The sequence below is a fragment of the Tachypleus tridentatus genome, chromosome 4 (assembly GCF_004210375.1).
Source record: "Tachypleus tridentatus isolate NWPU-2018 chromosome 4, ASM421037v1, whole genome shotgun sequence".
NCBI classification, from domain to species: Eukaryota; Metazoa; Arthropoda; class Merostomata; order Xiphosura; family Limulidae; genus Tachypleus; species Tachypleus tridentatus.
Window position 1 is genome coordinate 72,662,826 of NC_134828.1, and position 24,770 is coordinate 72,687,595.

At 34.2% G+C, this 24,770-nt stretch overlaps 1 protein-coding gene and 1 long non-coding RNA gene across 3 annotated transcripts in view; one reads left to right on the plus strand and one right to left on the minus strand.

The window, feature by feature from the left end:
• Positions 1 to 4,656: 4,656 nt before the first annotated feature.
• LOC143249421 (uncharacterized) lies at positions 4,657 to 14,278 on the plus strand. The gene is made up of 3 exons (XR_013027777.1): positions 4,657 to 4,776; positions 8,088 to 8,251; positions 13,890 to 14,278. It is a non-coding gene; the product is annotated as an uncharacterized LOC143249421 (long non-coding RNA).
• Positions 10,437 to 24,770, minus strand: part of LOC143249420 (uncharacterized) — a 45,783-nt gene continuing 31,449 nt past the window's right edge. For both annotated transcript variants that reach the window (XM_076499245.1, XM_076499244.1), the window contains exons 2-3: positions 12,762 to 12,841; positions 10,437 to 11,450 (exon numbers count right to left, since the gene is read on the minus strand). In XM_076499245.1, the coding sequence (XP_076355360.1) occupies positions 11,060 to 11,450; positions 12,762 to 12,841 (471 nt within the window). In that variant the 3' untranslated portion in view covers positions 10,437 to 11,059. The remainder of the gene's footprint in view (positions 11,451 to 12,761; positions 12,842 to 24,770) is intronic.

Here is a 24,770-nt window from a genome sequence, read left to right on the forward strand (position 1 = left end):
CTCTTTGGCATTTTCTTCCAAAAGAGGCGTGTCTCATCACAGTTGAACACTTGTTGGGGAATAAAACCCTCAGCTTCTACATAGTCTTTAAATTCTCTAACAAATTTATCAGCAGCGTCTTTGTTAGAACTAGCACCCTCCCCATGTCTCACCACACTATGTATACCACTTCTCTTCCTAAATTTTTCAAACCACCCCTACTTGCCTTAAAGGCATCACTTGTATCAGCACTCGTTCCAGGGGTGTTTTTCAGGAGGCCAGCATGCAACTGCTTTGCTTTCTCACAAATGATGGTCTCAGAAATGCTATTACCAACTAACTGTTTTTCGTTTACCCAAATCAACAATAGTTTTTCTACCTCTTCCATTGTTTCTGTTCTTTGTTTCGTAAACACTGTCACTAATTTTGTAGCATCAGCTCCTTTGATGACCTCTTTATTTTTCAGTATGGTGCAGACTGTAGATTTCGCCATACCAAACTGTGTAGCAAGGTCAGACACGCGAACACCACTCTCATACTTCGCTATGAGATCTTTTTTCATCTCTATTGCGGCTCTAACAACTTTTTTTTTGGTTTACTGTTTACATTATTCTTCTTTGACCCCATGGTGGCTTATTTAATCAAAATATTTAGAAAAACAACAAAAAACACAAAAAATAAAAACGAGTGACAGGTACGGGTAAAATGTTTTCAAGTGTATGTTCGACAACCGAGACATTTTTTTTCTCAAACAATATGTTCGAAAACCGAATTGTTCCAGAAGGGAGTCGTTCGAGAACCGAGACACCACTGTATTCTCAATTATTTTTCTCGGACCAGAGTTAAATGTTTTCAAAACAATATCTATAATGAAAGTAAATGTAATTTTATAACAATGATCAGAAGTGTAATACAAATCAATAGGCTGGTTCATCTCTATTCTTTGCATTTTGTCAAACTTACTGGTCAAACTTTTTTTTCACAAAATAGTTACGTCCACACAATACACAACTTACTCTGCGTGCAACATCTTTTAATTTGTGCTTATCTTCTAGTCTCAGGTTGCCGAATTTGGTAATTTTTTACCAAATTTAGAAAATTTGGCTCTGTTTGGTAAATTTGGTAAAACCGTCATGAAATTTGGTAAATTTTGTTAATTTACCTGCTGCATGCCCAATAAAAGATTTTCAAATTTATTGCATCCTTTACGTGTAATTTCACATTATTATAATACTTTATAAAGGCGAGTTTTATGCCTAAATGTTTAAATATGCTTTATAAGGGATCATTGCGCTGGTGCAAGATAATTTCAAACAATGATGATCCACCAGTGGCTCTTTTAGTCTTGTTTTCATATAGCTGCTGTTATGATTTCGTGAGTTGTGACTCGTAAATGTCAGTATTCGTTTACAGTGTAATGCATTGTTTAATTTTAAATTTGTGTTTTGTTTAATTTTATTTACTTTACATTTAACCTGACCCACAGACCATAATGGCTGAGGAAAGGAGCAATAAGGATAGTAATTTAGTAGAAAGTCCATACGAGAAAGTAAGCCTGCATAAGCCTAGTTACGAACAGAAACGTCAGTTACCACAAAAATGGCTTAATGATCCTAAGTTTAGTTGTTTTAGTCGAAGTTTGAAAAACTTAAATAAGTCATTTTGTAAAATATGCAGTTGTGACTTATTTGGGAGTGCTACCATACTTGAGAAACATCTTGACAGTGAAAAACATTTGAAAAATATTAAAGCAAGTTCCCAGACTTCTAAAGTAACTGATTTCTTACGCCCTTCTACTTCTTCATATAGCATGTCTCAAGTGGCTTCCACTGAACTGAAAATGTGTGCGTTTGTGGCAAAATACAATCTCCCCATATCAATACAAGATCATCTTCCAGGCTTTCTATCTAATGCATGTCCTGGTTCTAAAATTGCTAAGGGAATTAAATGTACAAGAACAAGAGGAACAGCTATTTATCGTAATGTCATTGGTGAGGAATATTTGGAAATTCTTATAACACAATTAAAGAATATTAAATTTCCATTAATTATTGATGAAACTAAAGACGTATCTACAAAAAGTGATTTGTTTTAATAGCTAGATTTTATGATACCTATATTCAAAAAACAGTCGACAAGTTTTTAACTATTTTGAAAATCAATTGCTGTACTGTCCAAGGCATTTACAATTCTATAGTAATTTTTTGAAAAACATGGAATTCCATTTAAAAATCTGATAGGCTCTGCATGTGATAATGCAAGTGTAATGATGGGTTTAAAAAGTGGTGTTCAAAGTCTTCCAAAGCAGAAAGTTCCATATCTTTTTGTACAAGGTTGTGTATGCCATTCAATGCATTTATATGCATTCTATGCATGTCCTGAACTTCTAACTTACTTAGAGGAGCTGACTAGAAACACTTATTCATATTTGTCAAACAACCCAAAGAAGTTATCTGAATATGCAAAATTTCAGGAATTTACCCAAACTGATCCTAAAAAGATTTTACATCATAGCTGTACCCGATAATTATCACTTCAGCAAGTAGTAGAAAGACTACTGAATCAAAGGCCAGCACTTGTCTTATTTTTTACTTCAGCGACATTAAAAGATTAGATGACTTTAGCATCTGCAATACTAGAAGATTTACAGAATTCAATTGTAAAAATGTACTTTGTATTTCTAGCTTTTATTCTGCCATGTTTAAATAAAATAAATTTAGAGTTTCAAGCTGAGAGCTTTAGAATTCATAGGCCACCAAATTTACAAGCTATTTCAATTAATATTCAAAATTCACAAAAAGTAATAATAATCATGAAAGCCAAATCAAACACAACAACGAAAATAGAGTTAAATATATCTTTGTAACATACAACAACAAAGCTCGAAGTAAAAATGGTATATAAACCATTCTCCTGAAAAAGAATAAACGATAATAATCAGTGATGACGAGAAAACCCACTTGTAGAGAAAAATATATATGTAAAAACGGCTTGTTTGGGTTGAGAAATATTTTTATGTAGAGGAGCGAACAACGTTTCGACCTTCTTCGGTCATCGTAAGGTTCACAAAGAAAGAAAGAGGTAACTGACCAATAGTTGACCACATGTTTGAAGGGAGTTGTGTAACTGAGTGTAGGAATATAGAGGGTGTGCTTAGATGTTTGATTATATTTATTAATACAGGATGTTTCTTTGTATTGGTTTATTTTGGGCTTGAGTTGTTGTATAAGTGAATAAACCAGCTGTTTTTACATATATAATAAACGATAATAGTTTGACTACCTAACAGCATTACTCAGATTATCCCTAAGCTCTAATTATATTCTAACCTCCTTAAAGCAAGCAAATGTTCTTAAAAGAAGGAGAACCGGCAGATAAACCAAGAAGCTACCGACCAATTAGTTTAATTAGTTGTGTAGCAAATATTTTAGAAATAATAATTAGAAATAGGCTCTCCACTTTTCTGGAGATCTCATCAAAATTACTTGTAGTTCAAAACGGTTTCGTAAAATTTTGACAAACAACAGATCATTTAGTTATAAGTGAAACCACGATAGATAATTTTAACCGAACGAGATGCACTGTCGCCGGCTTTATCGATGTAGGGAAACTATTCGACACTGTATGGCACAATAGCTTAAGACACAAAATGGAGCAAATAGATTTCCTGACAGGTGTTGTTCGCTAGATGTTCAACTTTTTAGATAATAAAAAAATGTCAAGTGAACGTAGAGGGCACCTACTCGGAGTATTTTACTCCCAGGGCGAGTGTTTCTCAAGAAGAAGTTACCCCTTACATAATGTATGTAAGCAACACACTATTAGAAGATCCACATTTGCAGACGATGTGATGAAATAGAAAAGTTTCATGGTCCCTTAAATTGCAACTCCCAAATAACTAATTTACAAAAGTTTCAAATCAAAGAGTCGAGTATTGTCAAAAACACAGAATATAGATAACTGTTCCAAACATTAACCTAGTACTATTTTAGCAAAAACGCTTAGAAACCCTCTCGAAATATACTTTCACAGAACTCTCTCACATGTCCTCACATCAACAAAAATTTCATAAAGTAACGTAAAATTAAAAATTAACTTCGAAAAATCATATCAGTAAAATCGGAAGCAAAATATAATAATGAGCAAACTATATCAAGAGATTGACTGGTAAAAACATAGAAGCCACACCAGAAATTATTAAATTATTATTATAAAACGTTATGACCAACAATATAACACCTTTATACTACTTGGACTAATGTTACATCAACATGTACTAAGAAATTACAGACTATGCAAAATGAACTGATCAGTACAGCTTTCAAAGTACCCATAACAAAAAAACAAACAAACTAAAATTGAGGTACAATTACGCAAATATGAAACAAATTCAGGAGAGTTTTACGGGCTGTTCGTTAAATTATTTCGATAAACATTTATATAGAAACGACTCACTAACCTCAATAGATCGTTTTATCATACATGATTGTGATAGTCCTAAGTATCTCGCTCTACTCAATGTTTATTATTGGAAAAAGCCCCCTACATTAGAGCATAATATATCGCTTATAATTAGATAGCACATGTTTATTTATAAATAGTATTACTTGTGAAATATATGTCTAGTAATTACTTCAAGTGAAAAGTGACATTTTACTATGGAACTATTTGTGAGCGTAAACGATCAAATGAAGAGAAGTAGCGAAACAGCACTAAACACAGTAAGAACTCTACTCACGACCTTGAAAAGAGAAAGATAATCAGTATTTCAAATCAGTGCCTTTACATAATCTTCAAGTATGTATTTCGTGAATATTTTATATAATTTGACAATATACAATTGTAAAGAAGAAGGAAGAGGTCTTAATAAAACCTGACCCTTCAGATCACGTACTATGACGTGATATACATTCAGTATATTTGTTACTTTGTCAGCAGTTAGGTTTAAGTGTTTATTTTATAACTAACGTATTTATGAAACTTACAACTGTCTTATTTTCCCTCAATACTGTAAGATGTTGTTTTTCTTCGTTAAAAACTATTCAATGGGTTATGTAAATTCTATTCACCATGAGTAATTGATTCCTTGATGTTAGTGTTGTAGTTTATCTCTGTCCCACTTAAAGACAAGTAGGTACAAAAGAGAAATTTTGGTCTCATAATCACAGGATATTGTTGTAAAGTTTTACTTTTTTGTTGACATGTATATTGCTCTTATTTAAACTCTTATGTTATACAGTATTGTACAAAAGTTTTACGACAAAGTCAAAAATTATACTTCAGGCTACTCTCAAAGAACAAAGATAAATAATATGTGAAACATCGAAATTTTCTCATTTTTCTTATTTGATATAACAGGAACTCGGTGGAACTACCTGCGTTCAGCAAACAGTTAATATTTTATGTCCTTCTTTTACTTTGATAACTGCACTAAGTATTTCAGGCACTGTTGCAACATATTTAATCAAAGCGTTCTTTGGGATTTTACTCAAAATCTTTTTAGTACACTCCCATAAGGTTTCTTTGGAAGTAACGTTTGATTTGTCAAATATTTTTGTTTATCATATCCCAGATCTGCTAAACTGGGTTGAGATCAGGACTCTGTGTGGGTCATTGTATCATTTGAATGACTCCAGCAATATTTTTCTTAGATAAATAATTTCTGTTGAATAAGTGTTTGATGACATTATCTTCGTAGTAGTAGAATTCTTTACCAATAATATGCAAACTGCTGGGCGTACCATGATAGATTAGTACGTGATGGTACTTACGCTGGTCTATTATTCCATCTACTTTGCTACTGTCTCAGCAGAATACACCCACAAATCACTACTTTGCCTCCCCACGCTTTATGGTAGGTGCTCTGCATTCTAAGTGTTCAGCCTTTTCCTTTCCTATTTTTAAAGCTACCTGTCTCAGTCTCACGATCTAGGGTGTACTTAACAGTGTTTAGAAAGTATTTCAAGTCTGCAGAAAATTTTCAGAGAGTGCAAACAGCATCACACAAAGCTTTTATGCAAAATCTTTGCTCTACTGGTAATTTTCTTTGGCCTTTTAGTCGTGGCATTACAACTGAACTTAAGACCTTCGGTTATAAAAAACTGACCTCTCTAGATGTCGCACCAAATTTTGAAATGTTATGTCCCAGAAAGTGATGATTGGTAAAAATGAACTATTCAGAATATTGTTTTTCAGATTTGAAGTATGAAAAAAGAGGTACAACTGTATATTGCAGTAATGGTTTTAGAGGGTTCATCGTTTCCATCTTCTTCAGAATCAATATCATACACTTTGCTTTATTCTAATCTAATTCAATGTTGACCTCTCAGGTCACTTGTCCTCATTACTATTTTTTCTCCGCTTTCAGCATCATTTCTTAGCTTCCAATTAATATGATTTGCTTTATTGAAGCATGAATATAAAAATAAGCATTATCTACAAAATGCCTCGGTCGAAGTCATCTCCTTTCTCTCTATGTTTAAGTTCCATATTTTCTAATCAGAAGAAAAGAGAGCTTTTTAGATTGTATTACTGGATTACAGTTACATAGTCTGGCGTCTCCAATCCGTTTTTCGGCTCTGACTTTTTTTCCGTACGTTTGGGTCGGTTTTTCGCGACCGGGTGTCTTAATATATAGTGTTAAACAGTGTTTTTCTCAAGGTTTATTTGTAAAGTGCTATTAAATTGTTCTTTTTTCTAGTATATACAAGTACTATATGCTAGCTCCTTACTAGCCTTTTTATATATAGTTAAGACATTGCATGGTGTACCACGACAGTTATTTCAGATCCTAAATTTGATCGTTCCGTTCATTTGAGCAGAACCCTTATGACATGTCCTTGGCATAAGTATATGACAATTTTAAAACAAGATAAGTAATCTCGCTTTGGCTCATTCATTTGTCAACAGGGATCAGTGAAGCATTACCATATTGTTTAAATTTACATTATGTTACGGTAGGGAAAAATTAACCCCATAAAATGAAAATAATTACAAAATATTCTATTCTTCTAAGAATTTTTCACAGCATTGTACACATATAAAAAACACATAATTTAAGGAACTGAACTTTCTGCAAGTAGAAGTACTTGTCACCAAAAGCGATAGCTAGTTACTGAGGAGAGATAACCGTACAAAACAGGTGTTAAGTCTAAGATAAATCCTCTCCTGGATGTAGGACTTTTGCAGATTATGCAATGGTTTATGATTATTATATTAGATAGATGTAAATAGTGAGACAGATCTCTCTCTATCTCTCTCTATGAAGTATTCATAGAACAATGATAGTCATTTCTGATGTTAGTTTTGGCACTCGCACACTTATGATGGATAGATGGAAATTATCAGTCAGTTTTGTCTATGCAACTGATGAATTGATATCCTATGGGAGTTATATTATGTCACTGGAACAGTGGATTGTATAAGTGTAAATATTGGAGGTAAACACATACCCTTCTTATGCACAAGTAACATTGTGTAGTTTGGTTAGGTTTGATTACGAAGCTAGGACAGTCGCTGAACAGAAGGAGGCGATGATCAATGATTTCCCAGGTATCAAATATTAGTCCCAGTTTAAAGTATGCAATTGTTATTACATAGTTAAGATCCTTCGTTGATCACATGATTAAGTGGACAGAAATGACTTTGAACTCTTACTTTTCGAGATACCGAGCAGCTTTATATAAATTTATTGTTTGTTTGTTTGTTTTGAATTTTGCGCAAAGCTACTCAAGGGTTATCTGCGCTAGTCATCCCTAATTTAGCAGTGTAAGACTAGAAGGAAAGGCAGCTAGTCATCACCACCCACCGTCAACTCTTGGGCTACTCTTTTACCAACGAATAGTGGGATTGACCGTCACATTATAACGCCCCCATGGCTGAAAGGGCGAACATGTTTGGTGCGACAGGTATTCGAACTCGCGACCCTCAGATTACGAGCCGAACGCCTTAACACACCTGGCCATGCCGGGCCTTTTATTTTATTATTACCCAAAAAATTAACAAAACAAATATCTGCTAGTGACGCACTTGAAACAATTCAGTCAAGTTAGATAAACATGATATGTATTTATTCTGATGAAAATGGAGAAACCTCTTTTATGTTTCAGGAAGAGGAAAAAGTCTCGATATAAAAGCCGAAAGCTGGTGCGACTGCAGAAGCAGGGAACACCAGTACAACTACTGCACTATGTCTACACCTGCTTAAAATACCTTTGAAACAAAATCTCGCGTTGATTCTAAAAACTGTAGCAGGATTTCTGGTAGTTTAATGGTGAGTGGATATCTCTTGAAATATAAAAAATTATATATCAAAGTTTTATTATAATTCTTTCCATGAGATTATTATTATTTAATGGAAAAGCGATTCTTGCCTTTGGTAATGGATTAGACTATGCAACACAAATTTTGTTCCTGAATAGTATGTGTTATTTCTTATGTTGTAAAAGTACAGAAAATGGTCATTATTTCCATCAAATTTTGCTTTTGTGACTTAGATAATGAAATTTACAAACTAACATATTTTCTGTATAAGAACGGGCAAATTTTCATTTACATAAGGTCTGATGTTGTTTTGTTCTTTGAATTTCGCACAAAGCTACTCGAGGGTTATCTGTGCTAGCCATCCCTAATTTAGTAGTGTAAAACTAGAGGGAAGGCAGCTAGTCATCATCACCCACCGCCAACTCTTGGGCTACTCTTTTACCAACGAATAGTGGGATTGACCGTACATTATAACGCCCCCACGACTGAAAGGGCGAGCATGTTTGGCGCGAAGGGGATGCGAACCCGCGACCCTCAGATTACGAGTCGCACGCCTTAACACGCTTGGCCATGCCGGGCCGTCATGAGGTCTGAATAAACAACATATGTATCAAGATTTACATGTAATTATACTTAGGTTATATAAAAATAAACAAAAATGTTTAGAAGTGAGTAGTTTTTCGAGATTTGCGACTGTAATGTAAATCACTTTCACGTATTAGCCCCAAAGTACAGTCTCCCATCATGTTTTCGTTATACGCTCCCAGGTCACAAAAGCAAAGTTTGAAGAGAAAAATCGGTCTTTTCCATTTATTTTAGGCATAAGTAATTGGGAAATAACACTTTCTGCTCAGGAACAAGAAAAAGTAAACATTTTGCTACATAGTGTTAATAGTCATGACTATCAGGAGAAAATATAATATTTAATGTTGTTTTTGTTGAATTAAGCACAAAGCTACACAATGGGCTATCTGTGCTCTGCCTACCACGGGTATCGAAACCCGGTTTTTAGCGTTGTAAGTCTGCAGGCATACCGCTGAGACACTGGTGAGCTTATTATATTTAATTTCTGTACTTGCATGTTTTAATGTCAATTTTTCTTAACTATTCTTTAACAATAATTTATAATTTTGTATATGATATTATTATCATCATTTCATTTAACGATAATTGTTTAATGTTTGTGTTCAGTTTCAGTGTTTAATAATAATACTTAAACGGTTCTTTCACATTTAAAGTACAGATGTATTAAACACAAATGACCCATCAATAGATTCATTTACTTTCGCTTTTACGTTTAGTTATAAAATCGCGAAAGCTTAGATCTGTGACGTAAGCCGATGTGATTCATGAAGTTATGTTTTGAAGAAGGATGGCACTATTATTACAATACCATCCTTTAAGTAGTAGCACATAATATTTTTAGAAAGTGATGTTTCAACCATCATACAAATATGATTATAGAAGTTTCAAAGAAGTATTAGTTTTTACAAAGAATATTCTACAAACTTAAATTTTAAAAATTGTTTTATCCACCAATCTCCAGTTTCGTTGAAACACAAGGTTTTGTAAGTAGAAAATATTTTGATACTACATATATTCTTTAACCTTTAATGACAGGTGTAGCGGTAGCAGTTTTAATCATCTTGAGTGACATAATGAGGTAAATCATGTGGACCTAAGTCGAAGATTTGTGGCATCACTGTTTTATAATTAAAAGTAAGACAACAGGAAATAAAATTAGCGTTATTGTATATTTTATACAATATTTACTATCATGATCTCTGAACAGTTAAAGTGCTATTGATAAGGGTAGTTCGTTAAATGTATCAAGGTTTGGTTTGGTTTGAATTTCACGCAAAGAGACACCAGGACTATATGCGCTAGCCGTCCCTAGTTTAGCAGTGTAAGACTAGAGGGAAGGCAGCTAGTCATCACCACCCATCGCCAACTCTTGGGCTACTCTTTTACCAACAAATAGTGGGATTAACTGTAACATTATAGCACCCCCACGGATGAAAGGGCGGCCATGTTTGGTGTGACGCGACCCTCGAATTACAAGTCGAGTGCCTTAACCATCTGGCCATGCCGGGCCCAGGCACGATAGGAAAGTGCTTTATTAAGGCTTCCCTACTATATTTATTAATAAAATAAAAGTTGAAACGGTGATCTGTCATTGTAAAATTTAATCGAGATTTATTTTTATTTTTCAAAAATTATATACATTAAAAGAACTTTGAAATGAAATATTTTAATCATATATAACTTACATTATATATTTTTATATATATATTTATATAGATGAATGAAGTTACGGTAAACTTTTCCTGCTATTGTATTAGAATTAATTCATAAAATTTAATCTTCTGACAAAACCTGGCCACGCGCGGTCTTGAGCAACGTTCAAGTTTTATCTTTATGAACAGAAAAGTCTGTTGAAGTATATTATAAGAAATCTGTCAAGTCACACAAACATTATTGATAACAAGTGGATAGCCATTTTAGCCTCATCTTAACAATTGTATGAGAAAAGCAAGTTTACACAGACTCATCAAGGAAGCTGCCATCGTTGTATCTAGTAATATTTCGGTATAGTTCTATATTCGAATCCATATTTGCACACACAGTGAAACAAACAATGTTTCTTTGTTTACAGCCAGCAGTACAAAGTTTCAAATCTAGAGATGCAACTGCACATTAAAGGCCTATCCATAAGTGTTTGGACTTCCCTAAGCAAGTAGACGGATTTTAAATTAAAAATTAACATTCCTAATAATCTATAGATGTCTATTCTGTTTCTGTCCACTAGGAAGCAGTTTCATGTGTCTACATCTCGTTTCCTGCTTCGTCGAATTTCACAGGTACACCCATTCCGTATTCGAATGTAGTCTAACCGCCAGGGAATTTTGCTATTAAACTCACGAACAAGGGCATAGGTAAAACTATAACGTTGAACGCACTTTGACTGAAGACGCATGTAAGAGCTGATATAGCGGCAAGGTCGGCCTTTGATGAGATCATGGCAAGAGGTCTGGTAGAAGCTTTGAGTAGAATTCTGGTCCCGGTATAATTCTAGAATCCTCCCAGACTTAGATACGCCTCCACGAGGTTGAATAATTTCTGTTATTGATGGGCAGCATTCGTTGGACTCCGCTAAACTGTGAGCTTGCGGGCCTCGTTTTTCTAAAGAACGATCCCAATGCCGGTCTCTGAGGGAAAATAAGAAAAGCTACATATTCTCATTTTTAGCATTATATATCTTATGATATGTAATTAGTGGATTAGATTAAACTTCGTGCCAATATATACATACATATTGTGTGTTCTGTTCCTAAAAATTACATTTAATATAATATCACGCTAAATTTGAATGCAGCGTGTATCTACATGATTGTTTTATATTTAACGCATCTCAAATAAATAATTAAAATAATTTGGTGATGCGAAGGAAAATCAAGATGAATTAAAAAGTATACATTAGTGGCTCCATCTGTATTATTAGCAAGCAGTTACTGGCAACTATAAAAACAGTAGTTCCATTCAGCATATGCACCTTTCTTAATTCAAAATTATTCTTTGGTTTTAAAATTGGTAACCTAATCTTTCAAATAAAAAACTTTGTTTCACATCGCAACGTTCTTTCAAAAAGCAGTAAACAATTTTGCTATTTTATTACTGATGGAACTTATCAAAAATTAACAAGTTTTTTTTTTTTATTTTCCTTGGCTCTCGGTGGAACAGCAGTAAGTTTACGAATTTACAACACTAAAATAAAACACAAACAAACGAAACAAATATATTTCACTATCGAGAGTTTTATCTGCTGCTCTCCCACCATGTTAACTCGCCTACGAGACTCGATCCCGTCCCGCTCAGAGATACCCCACTTTCTGTTATCACTCATATCAAAATAACTTCTAAAAGTAAATAAATAAATACTATTCGACCCAAAGAACACAAAAAACTATTTCCATAATTCAATGGTACCCTCCCATGTAACTGGTCCGGTAAGTAAGCTATTAAAACTGTAGCCAGAGGTCAGTTTCAGATATATATAATTCTCAAAAATTCTTCTGAATGCCAGTTTCTTATCTTTACGTAAGTTGTTTTTACTTTAAGTTAGTTAAATATAGTTTATAGAATTTTCTAACGGGAACAAGCTTACTTATTACGCATGCTTTCTTAAAACTGGGGTGGCTTCAGCCTTTTCCCAGTGAGAAAACTGAGGTAAGACAGATAATAATTGAGGGTGATATAATCTACATCTTGTTGCTACACGTGGCGTAGTACTTGGAAAATAAACCAGCTTTAAAACTTACAGGAGAGATTAAGGCATATTTTTGAGTAGCTTCAACTTACCGCTACTCCATCTCACAGAGAGAGAACAGGTGATATAAAATATCACGTGAAAAACGAATCAAAGTAAAAATTTTGGTTTACAGTTTAATGAAGAGATACGTCGGAATATATAACTTTAATAAACCATAACTGTCCAATGCTTTATGAGGCCAGATTCTTACCTAGAGTATTTATGTCTCCTGTTGTTCCTGCCATTTTGATGAGCTGCACGACTGCACACACAAACTGCTAACGAGAGTAGCTAGAACACATAAAATGAAAAATAAACATCTTAAAAATTGTGCTGACAATTTATTATTATCTAAATACATTAGTTTCTTAGGGAAATTCATACCTCTCATATCATAATTAGCTAGAGTCTTTTCGGAGCTTATATCTACAAAAGTGTTCCAGATTACAACTTTAAAATATTGAAACTACTCTGATAATTTTTGTACTTGAAAAAAAAATTGAGTAAAGCGTAATTAAAATCACAAATTTTCGAGATCATACGTAGGTATGAATAAAGTTATTTATTTATTTATATGTATATATATTATTATTGTATATAATTTTAATAGCAATTCAATATCGCATTTCCAAATGACACTTTATTTCAGCATTTTATGTTAATTCGTCTGAAAATTCCCTAAATGCATTTGTATATTTATTTTTGTCAGAAAAAAATTGCTATAATTTTTTGTTGCGTGTGTGCTTTAGATTTTGTATAAAGGCTCTAAGCGAATAATACAGACATTTTGTTTTGAATTTCGCACAAAGCTACTCGAGGGCTCTCTGCGCTAGCCGTCCCTAATTTAGCAGTGTAAAACTAGAAGGAAGGCAGCTAGTCATCACCACCCACCGCAAACTCTTGGGCTACTCTTTTACCAACGAATAGTGGTATTGACCGTCACATTGTAACGCCCCCATGGCTGAAAGGTTGAGCATGTTTGGTGCGACCGGGATTCGAACTCGCGACCCTCGGATTACGAGTCGAACGCCTTAACGCGCCTGGCCATGCCGGGCCTAATACAGACAAACAAGAATTTTTTAATTCTAAAGTTATTTTTATTTCTTTAGTTACAATGATGTTATGTAGAGCAATAAAAGCTTCTGCATGACCTACATTCAGAACTCTAAAACTAGAGGTTTGATTCCCCTTGGTGGACTCAGCAGATAGCCCGATGTCGCTTTGCTTTTAGAAAAAAACACATATCTACATTCAAAAACCAAGTACATTTTGTTTGATGATTATGCTTGCATTAAAGCTGAAAAAAAAAGTGTTGTTCACAATGAAGATGAATTTTCAGGAATCACCTCAAGTTGTTTGCCGAAGAAATGAAGATTTGGTGTGAAAAGAAAATGCTTTGAAAGAAAGAAATTATGTCTATAAGTGACGAACAAAAACAATAGCAACTATTGCAGTTGTTTGTGTTACTTGTATTAGAACTTTACTAAGAATATGTTTATAGAAAAACTCGTCTGTTATCACATCTTTCTTATTTTTCATGTGTATGAATTCTTGTGTAGGCTTACTCGTGCAACTTCGCTCAGTTTCGGGCACATTGTTTTTATTCTCTGAATTGTATCTGTTTTTTAGTTAGAGCACCATTTTAAAACAATTTCAGTTTTCATTATTTTCTTCATTATTGTAAAATGTGGTAAGAATTTAAAAAAAAGATATTGTTTACAAATAACGCTGGCTATATTTTATAAAAACTACTGTTTAAGTTAAAGTGCCAAGCCTCGTTAAAGGGTTAAAACCTCTTGTTTTTGTGATCAACAAATGTTATGTACATTTTTCATAACAACCACTTAAATGCCAATTTCCTCATCAAAAACAACCGCAATATTACACGTTAGAAATTACATTATCCTATTAAACTGAGGTACTTTTGTAGTTATAGATATTTCATAATATCTATGAATATTAGATGAATATATATTCTATGTACTCTGTAAAACTCAGTTTGAAGTTACGTTATCGATAATTTAGTCGTGACAAATAAATGCAGTTTGTCTTATGGTATATGAAGTGAAAACATAAAGAGCGAGTTCACATGATGATTAGGTGCTGCTGAACTAAAGATTTATTCGAAGATGGTGTGAATTTCACCAAATGCTATCAATGAAACCGTTATTCAGGACGCTGTTCCCCTGATGATCCACGCTACCTTTCTTCCACGTTTAATTCCTGTACGTCTTTGAGAAAAACCAGAATATTCAAGCCGTAAGTCTTCGATACTGGTTGATGATTCTTTGTAACTAAGAACAAAACTACACAATGATATATCTGTGCTCTGCCAACTACAGACATCGAAACCCAGTGTGGGTCCGCAAACATACCGCTGTGCTACTGGAGACCCTTTAGTATTGAACACCAAGTCATTGATACAAATGTATTACGTAGCCCAAACATACTTTGCTGACAATGCAATTGTTTTACTTATCAGTCGTTCTGTAGACAATGCTGCAAAAGTAATCTGAACAGAAAGCAGATGATAGACGTAGATATGAAAGACCCCACCAAGTATAACAAAGGGTATATAATGGATGGAAAACAAGGTATAGGAGCAAAAAGATCAGATGGAAGAGATGGTAATGGGTTTTACACGTTATGATGGGTGAAAGTAATGATGAACCAATACTTCAGTACATATTCTGAAAAGATACTAAAAATTTTTGCATCTAGATACAATTACGCGACTTGGATGTTGATGAGGGGTTTTTAATGCCTTGGATCTCTTTCATTCTGCAGAAAAATGCGTAATTAGCATTCTACAGAGGCATGGAATTTTTAAAAGATTGTCACAGAAATGCATTGGGCATAGAATCAATAAACAGTCGTATAAAACAGCGAAGATGGACATGGTATTTACCAACTGGTAAATTATTATAATTCTCAGTATTCTTTATAACTGCTACCAGTTTATTCTCATACAAAACATAAAAGTTAATTGACCTGTCAATAATGCATACTCGAATTGGTGAGACAACCCAATACATTCCATGGAATAGATCGTAGAGTCCGTGAAACTGGTCATTGTGAGGTAAACGGGGTCTGAGGAGAGTGACTGCTTGCCGCAATTATTTGTAGAATGGTTGTTTGAAGAATGTTTTAGTAGACTTTAAAGTTCTCAACAAAAGAAAAAATAAATACTTACGGAAGCAAAACACTGGGAACAAAAACTATATATCTATATATTTTTATTAAAATGTTATGTATAAGTGAAGCAAGAATGAGACAATGTAGTATACCCACGAAAGAGCGAATGAACCCTCTTGCTATGGACTTCGTAACCATAAAGTAATCATCTGAGATTTCATACTGTACCTCGTAACAGTATACACCTGTTTATACTTAATTTTATTGTTCTATTCCTTTGAACATGTCTAACTAAAAATTCCGCCACACAAGCTGTAAATTGCTCAGCGAATGTGAAGCTCATGTTACCTTATCGAATCGAGTAATGTATGAGCTACTTGTTAGTATATCTTGTGAATGATTTTTTTTTAAAATTATTTTTCATTATTCTACCGAATCTTACCTAATAAGTTTCTAATTTTTAACCTTTTAGTTAATTTCATAATAATAAATACGGCATACACATGAGTAAACAAGAAATATAACACTCAGTTTCAAAAATTTCGCATATCGTTCTACCTCGTTTTTCTCCCGCTTCATGTAATGCTTATATTTGCAAGATAAATGTGTACCTAAATTGTTTTAACTTTAAACCATTTAATTTGGGACTTCAAAATATCAGTTCAAAACACAAGAACGTGTTTGAAGTGAATGCTTATTTTGTTATAAGAAAATGTGCCCAACAAAACAAAAGTTCATTCTCTAAACTTAACGCTTATAAAATATCATAAAATACAGTTATATTCGAACATAAACATTTGAAAAGAACTGTAGTTAAGCAAGAAATAAAAAAGATCAACATTCTTTGGTGAGACATCAGTAAGTCTGCCCTCCCGCTAGTACGGTAGTAAGTCTACGGATTTACAATGCTAAAATCAAAGGTTCGATGCCCCTCGGTTGGCTCAGCAGATAGCCCAATGTGGCTTTGCTATAAGAAAACTCACAGAGTAAATCTACAGATTTATATCGTTAAAATCAGGGGTTCGATTGTTTTTGTTTTAATTTCGCACAAAGCTGTACAAGAGCTATCTGCGCTAGCCGTCTCTTGTCATCACTATCCACCGCAAACTCTTGAGCTACTCTTTTACCAATAAATAGTGGGACTGACCGTAACATTATAACGACCCCACAGCTGAAAAGGCGAGCATGTTTGGTGTAACGACCCTTGGATTAGAAGTTGAGTGCCTTAACGGCCTAGCCATGCCGGGCCTAGGGGTTCGATTCTTCTCAGTTGACACATCAGATAACCCGCAATTGCTTTGTCATGAAAATACACACACACACACGAAACATCAACTAAGACAAACATAATACACAATTCATAACAGAGGGTGTAATCAAAACAAAAATCTCTTTATCTCTCTTTCTTAGAATGCGTTTTTGAAAATGAACACCACAAAAGCGCTTTATAGCTAGCATATGTTACTTAGTTCTGTGTTGTTATTGGTTTTTTTCTAATTTCAATTATGTTACCTGGTGGTGATGAATAGTTTAAAAATGTTGTTACCATAAACATAACTGACTAATTGGATGAAAAGTTCATTAACTATTTCGTGAAGTTCTGAAATTGATAGGTTAAATTAGAGTTAAAAATGCTCCATGAAGCAAGTGGTAGGTCAGTCGGTTTACAACGAAAAAATCTAGTTTCGATATCCTTGGTGAATAGCGCACCATTGTTTAGCTTTGCGCTTATCAATAACCAAACGAAATGTAAACTCCAAGCATTTTATTCAGAATGTAGCATCATTGAGAAAAGATAAAAATAATAGGTTTGTGTGAAATCCTGGTATTGTGTGGTGGCTTACACTGTTAACGCGGAAGTGTACATGTGTCGTGTTTGTATGTGGCAGGTGCGGCACTGGTTGTACTGTACAAAAAAGAACATGACTAAAAATACCAAAGAAAGTAGAGATAAAAAACGCACATACAAAAAAAATTAAACAACAAAAAAGTAAATTATAAGGAGAGCAAAGTAAACAGAAGAAATTATAATAACTAGAAATTTAAAGCTTAATTACTAAAAAACGAAATTTCTTAAGCAAAAAAATTACGCGTAAAAAATTGATCTGTTCCCATAGATAAATTCAGTGACACCCCTATCACACAGTACATGCCATGGCAACTGAACAAGGTTGAGGTAAGTTAACACAAGAACACCAAATAAAAGTCAGATCCATTATTTATTTGTAGTAAAAGAAGGGGACCATCTTTCTAAAAGACTCGAGATACAAGGTTTAACAAATTTGTGAACATACGCCTTTTTTCAATGCTACAAATAAAAGATTGTTTTCACGAGACTTTTTTAACAAGAACTATTTGGTGAAAACAAACAAGGTACACCGAGTTTTTTTAAATAATAAGTGTCCATAGACAATGGAAAATAAAGATAAAACATGCAGACGTTATTGTATAACTCAGAATATTGATAAAATAACTAATGTCTTCTTTGGGGCCAGACATGGCCAGGTGATTAAGGAGTTCAACTCGCAATCTGAGGGTTGCGTGTGTTATAGTATTACGGTCAACACCACTATTTGTTGGTAAAAGAGTAGCCCAAGAGTTGGTGGTGAGTGGTGATGACTAACTGTCTTTCACAGCTAAATTAGGAACGGATAGCGCAGATATCCCTCGTTAGTTTTGCGTAAAATTAAAAAATAAAACAGACAATCCTTCTTCGGGTAGCAACAGTCTTAATGGTGAAAATAAACACTGAAAAATGGCGACAAAATTATAGTTACTCTGCGCATGACTGGCACTACTTTTTTTCGCGTCGTTTGCAGATTTAAAGGCAAGGCTATGCAATGTGCTATCTACCCTATGTTCACATCAGGGATCGAACCTCGAACATTAGTATTATAAGCCTTTAAACTTACCATATAACAACGAGGATAGTAATTTCTATTAAGAAGGAAAGAAAACCTGCTTTGGCCGTATCCTGCATTATTAAAATAATTGTGTAACTCTGGAAATCGGAATAATAAACAAATATATATACATGTATATAACCCCCAGTGGCTCAGCGGCATGTCTGCGGACTTACAACGCTAAAAACCGGATTTCGATACCCGTGGTGGGCAGAGCACAGATAGCCCATTGTGTAGCTTTGTGCCTAATTCAAAAACAACAAAATAACATATACATGTGTGTGTATATATATAAATTAATAAGGAAAGTCCTCAGCTGGGAGAGCAGTAAGTATTCGGATTTACAACGCTAAAATCAGGGGTTCGATTCCCCTCCATGGACACAGCAGATAGCCCGATGTGGCTTTGTTATAAGAAAAACACAACAATCATAATAAGGAAATACCGGAATAAAAATTAACAATTTGATTGTTTCGTTGCCCGAATATTCCACTGAACGTTTTACTTTTGTAATTCATTCACATTCTTATGATAAAATATAATTTAATTTGTTATACTGTATTCAATTCTAATCCTGAAGAAAAAAACATTATTTGCTTGTTTCGTATGAATAAGTACTTATAGTTATTTAATCTGAAGAAAACTTTAAGGACTTTTTTTTTTTTCCCCATTCGTGACAGAGGCCTCAATCGTTTCTACCTTAAACATCTTTATCTTTTCTTTGTCACTTGAACACCTTTGCCTGAAATTCAAGTAAAAAAATAACAACAACAGCGAAAACATCTCTTTTAAGTGCTAAAGACACGTCGTAAATTTTAGTGTTCTCTTTCTACCATTTCAACAAAAACAATTAAGTCCCAGGCGAAAGTTACTTGTAGCATTCCGTAAAACCGGTCTAACCCACAGGAGTTGGCAGAAACAAATTATAAAATCAGCCTTTTAACGTATTAACTAAAAAGAAGAAAAAAAGACGTGAGCGACTTACTGTAGGACTTATATTTATTTACAGTTTATTATCATAATTTTTTTCAACTGTCGAAATTGGTGTCGTCTTCTTTCTTACTTTCGTCAGCAATCAAAACGCTTTTTAGTTTTAGCCTCAGACCACCACATTTGTCATAAAACGCGCACTATTTGTCCACGTACTACTTTCAATATATATATAATATTTTACAAAGTACCGTCTATTTATTAGGGCCCAGCATGGCCAGCTGGTTAAGGCACTCGACTTGCAATCTGAGGGTCGTCGGTTTGAATCCCATTCACACCAAACATACTCACCCTTTCAATTATGGGGACGTTATAATGTGGCGGTCAATTTCGTTGGTAAAAGTGTATCTCAAGAGTTGGCGGTGGGTGGTGATGACTGGTTGCTTTCCCTCTAGTCTGCAATGCTATATTAGGGATGGCTAGCGCAGATAGTTTTCGTGTAGCTTTGCGCAAAATGTAAAACAAACCAAAACTATTTGTTAGTCCATCGTTCAGCTATGCACTAAAACCATCAAGATTTCTGTCTAAATTTGTATATTATGAATTAAACAGCTTAAGTAAAAATCTGAACTCATAATTTATTTTTTTTAAGAAATTTACTACACATTTTGCACTTTTCATCTATGTATACTATCCACACCAAACATTAAGTTGTATAATAAAGCTAATCTTTGGATTTTCCTGGTCTAAAATATTACCATTACTTGAAATCTCCACTACCTTAATTTACAGCATGTACGAAACCTAAAGGAGGATTGTCTGGTGGTTGAACAGGGGTATCTGTATGTTCATATTTGCTCAGCATACAACACGGTGGTTCTTTGTTCAATTTCATCAATCCTCGAACAAACAGCCTCAAATATCAAATATCATTTCACTGAGATTTGTGCAGGTTTCTTTCGCATTTTTTAACTTCCATTTTTTGGGGTCTCTTTTTAAAATGTCTAGAAAAACTGAAACCGACATTTGCGGTAAATTGTAGTGTTGTTAAAGCTAGTTATATGAAGTGCGCTAAAAGGTGGCTGGTTTAGTTTTTTATCATTCCATCCGCTTACTTGGAAAATGACTTTTAGCTGAGTTCAATGTAATTCTTATCCTGGTCCAAAATGTTGTACTATTGAAACAGCTCTGAATCAGATGTAGGACAAAGCTGAAGTATGCATAATTCTGTTGACATCAAAAAACATCTATTGAAGAAATTACAGATGGTAGAATAGTATTAGGTTAAAGATGTGTGCACTTTAGTGGTAAATCTATGAATGATAAGATTGCCATTGCATAGAAAGTTATGATTGAAGAAACTTTACACTATCAAAATTAGCGGAACAACGGATAAAGGCTTTGATAGTTCGGGTTGTCAACTTGCAGATGAAACTGACAAGTTCATCATTTGAAACACCTGGTTCTCTGTCAGTGAATGCACATGAATTTCAGCTAAGAACTATTCTAGACAACAGAACAATGGTTTTTGGACAAAAGCAACAATGCTGACTAAGCTAGTTAAAACGTCCATATGTTCTGCTACTGCGTGTAGTTTGTTTATAGTACCCAGTAACGTATCTCATAACTTCACCTATTTCTGGAGCTAGTACCCAGTAACGTATCTCATAACTTCACCTATTTCTGGAGCTATATCATTTGCAAGACCACTCCATGTACGTTCTTGACCTATAGAATTCACGTAGGCAGTGTGGGGGAACCAATTGCTTGCATACATGCATAAAACGTATATAAAAGATGTGAATGTAGTTTCAGATAAAATCAACATTTATAATTTTCAATTACAAATAAAAGCATTTTTGGACCCCACTAAGTAAGGCTTCACTACTCATTTCATTTACCCTCTAAAATTAGTACCCCTTCTACGCTTCTGTACATTTATCTATGCGAAAGTGGCGGGTCCGGCATGGCCTAGTGCGTTAAGGCGTGCGCTTCGTAATCTGAGGGTCGCGGGTTCGCGCCCGAGTCGTGCCAAACATGCTCGCCCTCCCAGCCGTGGGGGCGTTATAATGTGACGGTCAATCCCACTATTCGTTGGTAAAAGAGTAGCCCAAGAGTTGGCGGTGGGTGGTGATGACTAGCTGCCTTCCCTTTTGTCTTACACTGCTAAATTAGAGACGGCTAGCACAGATAGCCCTCGAGTAGCTTTGTGCGAAATTCAAAAACAACAAAAACATATGCGAAAGTAGCAAGATTTTAGAGAAATATACGAATATCTTGTTCAAAAGAAAAATCAAATGAATTACCACAGTATTTGTACTCAAGATATGTCTATGAATTAACGATGTCAGTCTACCTCAGACAAATCAGAATGTAAGATAGGCCTCGACAAATTTTTATATATATATTATTTATATATAACCCAGTCTAAAACTTAGAAATCAGGTTCGATAGACAAAAGTTGAGGAACATATTTTAAGTTAATTTTGTGCTTTTGTTACAAGACATAGTTTTACACTAAAAACAAAGGATTCCTTATTGTATAACATATATTAAACTCCAATTTGAGCAATTATAAAAATAGTAGATTAAATAACTATTTCTTAGGTGAATTCTTGCATTGAATGAAAGTAAAGTATAAATTATCATTCCGATATTGACAGATCAAGCAGGTTGTTTCGGAATAGGCCTAACATATTCATCACTACAACGCACCATGATAACATAAGGTGTTTTGGTGTGTCTAGCCTAACTTCACTTCTGTTTGTGATCTCTTTTTTTTTTTATCCTGAACACGGCTTAAGAAGATCGAAACGTTGTTCAGTACTTTATTTTGATTCAATTTTTAATACCCATACCAGATGTCTTTAGATGCCTCGTCATGGCAAGATGGTTAAGGTACTCGACTCGTAATCTGAGGGTCGCGAATTCGAAACTCCATCACACCAAACATGCTCGCCCTTTCAAGCCGTGGTGGTGTTATAATGTGACGGTTAATCCCACTATTCGTTGGTAAAAGAGTAGCCCAAGAGCTGGCGGTGGGTGGTGATGATGTTTCAAAAAACAAACAAACAAACCATCTTTAGAATACATTTTTACTTCAAGTGGATTTCTCGTCACCATAAGTTCACTTCTGTTTGTATCGGGTAGTAGGGGCTACGTTTATTTACTTTTACAGCAACAAGTATATGCTAATAATCAAATTATATTAACAACCACCTGATCGTATTGCCTGAACTAACTACCTTTGGTCTCGTCTGAGTCTAAACACGCTCACTGGTTGGTTGAATTAGGAGAAAAAAAGTGAAAACAAAATGGCGCGAAATTAGTAATATGTTGTGCAACCGTAGTGCTTCATTCCTCAAAAAAAACCAACAAAAAGCATGAAAAAATGCTGAATCCACCATTAAAATCCAAGAAACAAAGTACGATTTAGGACTCAAAGAACGCGCAAATAGTTCTAGACTTCAAACAGTTTGGGTTCGAATTTTATTTAGCATATCCCTACACATTAATAAAATGGGAGAAAATATTAGGCGCCACGATGAAATTTCTGGTCGTTAAGGCCTTGCTTGACCTCTATAATCTCAGAAATGCACATCTATAGTTTCTCAGTATTCCTGCATACTCTATCTAATATTTGCAGTTTCTCAGTACTCCTATATTCTATATCTGATATTTACAGTTTCTCAATATTCCTGTACGCTCTGTCTGATATTTACAGTTTCTCAGTACTCCTGTATACTCTATCTGATATTTACAGTTTCTCAGTACTCCTATATTCTGTATCTGATATTTACTCTCCTGTACCACAAACTCTCACTAAAGCAACAGTGTAGATTAACAATGAATAGTTACTAACTCCCATGTCAAATAAATAATATCGTTTTAACTGGGACTTTATAAAAGGTTGTGGCATGAGCACTTTGATCCTTCACCTTGTACATAGGGTTGATAATCGAATAAATTAAGGAAAATTTTCATTTGAAGATGCGCATCACCTAAAGTAATATATAGGTATTACACCAGGACGTAAAGTAGTATAATTTGAAAATTGAAAATGTTTTATATTACACTTTTAATATTAGTTTTTACTTTCTACTGAAAGATTTGTGTTATTTTCGTTTAATGCTTTTAATGTGTAGTTGCAATTTAGTGTAATTTACGATAAGTTCAAATAACTAGTTTACTGAAAACATTGTCAGAAACAATCTTTATGTTTTGTTCATTGTTAAGCACAAAGTTTTATAGTGTACAACTACCTGTAGTAGTCCATCGTAGAGGGGAAGAAAAGTTTCAAAATATCTGACTCGCCATTAAAACGATCAACACTATTAAACAAACGTAACACAAGCTTCCTGAAAAATGCAATTGTAACAAAATTTCTTGCAAAAACTTCATTATTGTAAAAGAAAGAAAAAGAGAGAGGGATTTAAGAAACAATTTCAGACATTGTTTATTTTCAAGAGAAAAAAAATTTTTTTTCTTTTAAATATTCTATATATTCTTAAAGTAAATATTAAGTTACCATAGAAACCAGTTTATACCTTAATGGTAACACACACATTATTTAGTTGCATGAAATTCGGGCAAATTAATTTCGCTAAAAAAAAAAAAAATATTAAAATAAATCAACATCAAAACCCACTGAGAAATATGTTTGGAATTATCGATCGAAGATTCCCCCAAAACAAGAACTGTTAAAACAACAGACGGGAGAAAAAGTGGAATAGCCTCAATATAGTTATCCATCTTGCTTGCCTAACCAGCAGTGATAGCGTGCAGAACTGACATTCCAAACCAAGTCATGGCTCCTTCTGTTTTTAAAATGAAGTCGACTTTATCGGTCTAATTATTACTGGAATTATGGGGTCTACGAAAACGTTTGTTTCGTCCAAATAATAATAATATAAAAAAATGCCTCTTCTTTCTCACGCATTTTTGAAATTCCCAGAAAACGTGCATTGTTTATTCAGTGCTCACGTTTATTCCCTATACTCATGATTCTCACTATATAACATTTTCCTCACAACTTTTGTTTTGCCGTTTCTGAGTTTATTATTTACGTCTCAAGTTCTTATGATGATTTGAAACTGACTTTATTTTTATTACTTAATTACGTCTAGTTTTGCTTCATTATTATTGTTCTTCCTAACTTTGGAGGCCCGGCATGGCCAAACGTGTTAAGGCGTTCGACTTAATCCGAGGGTCGCGGGTTTGAATCCCGGTCGCACCAAACATGCTCGCCCTTT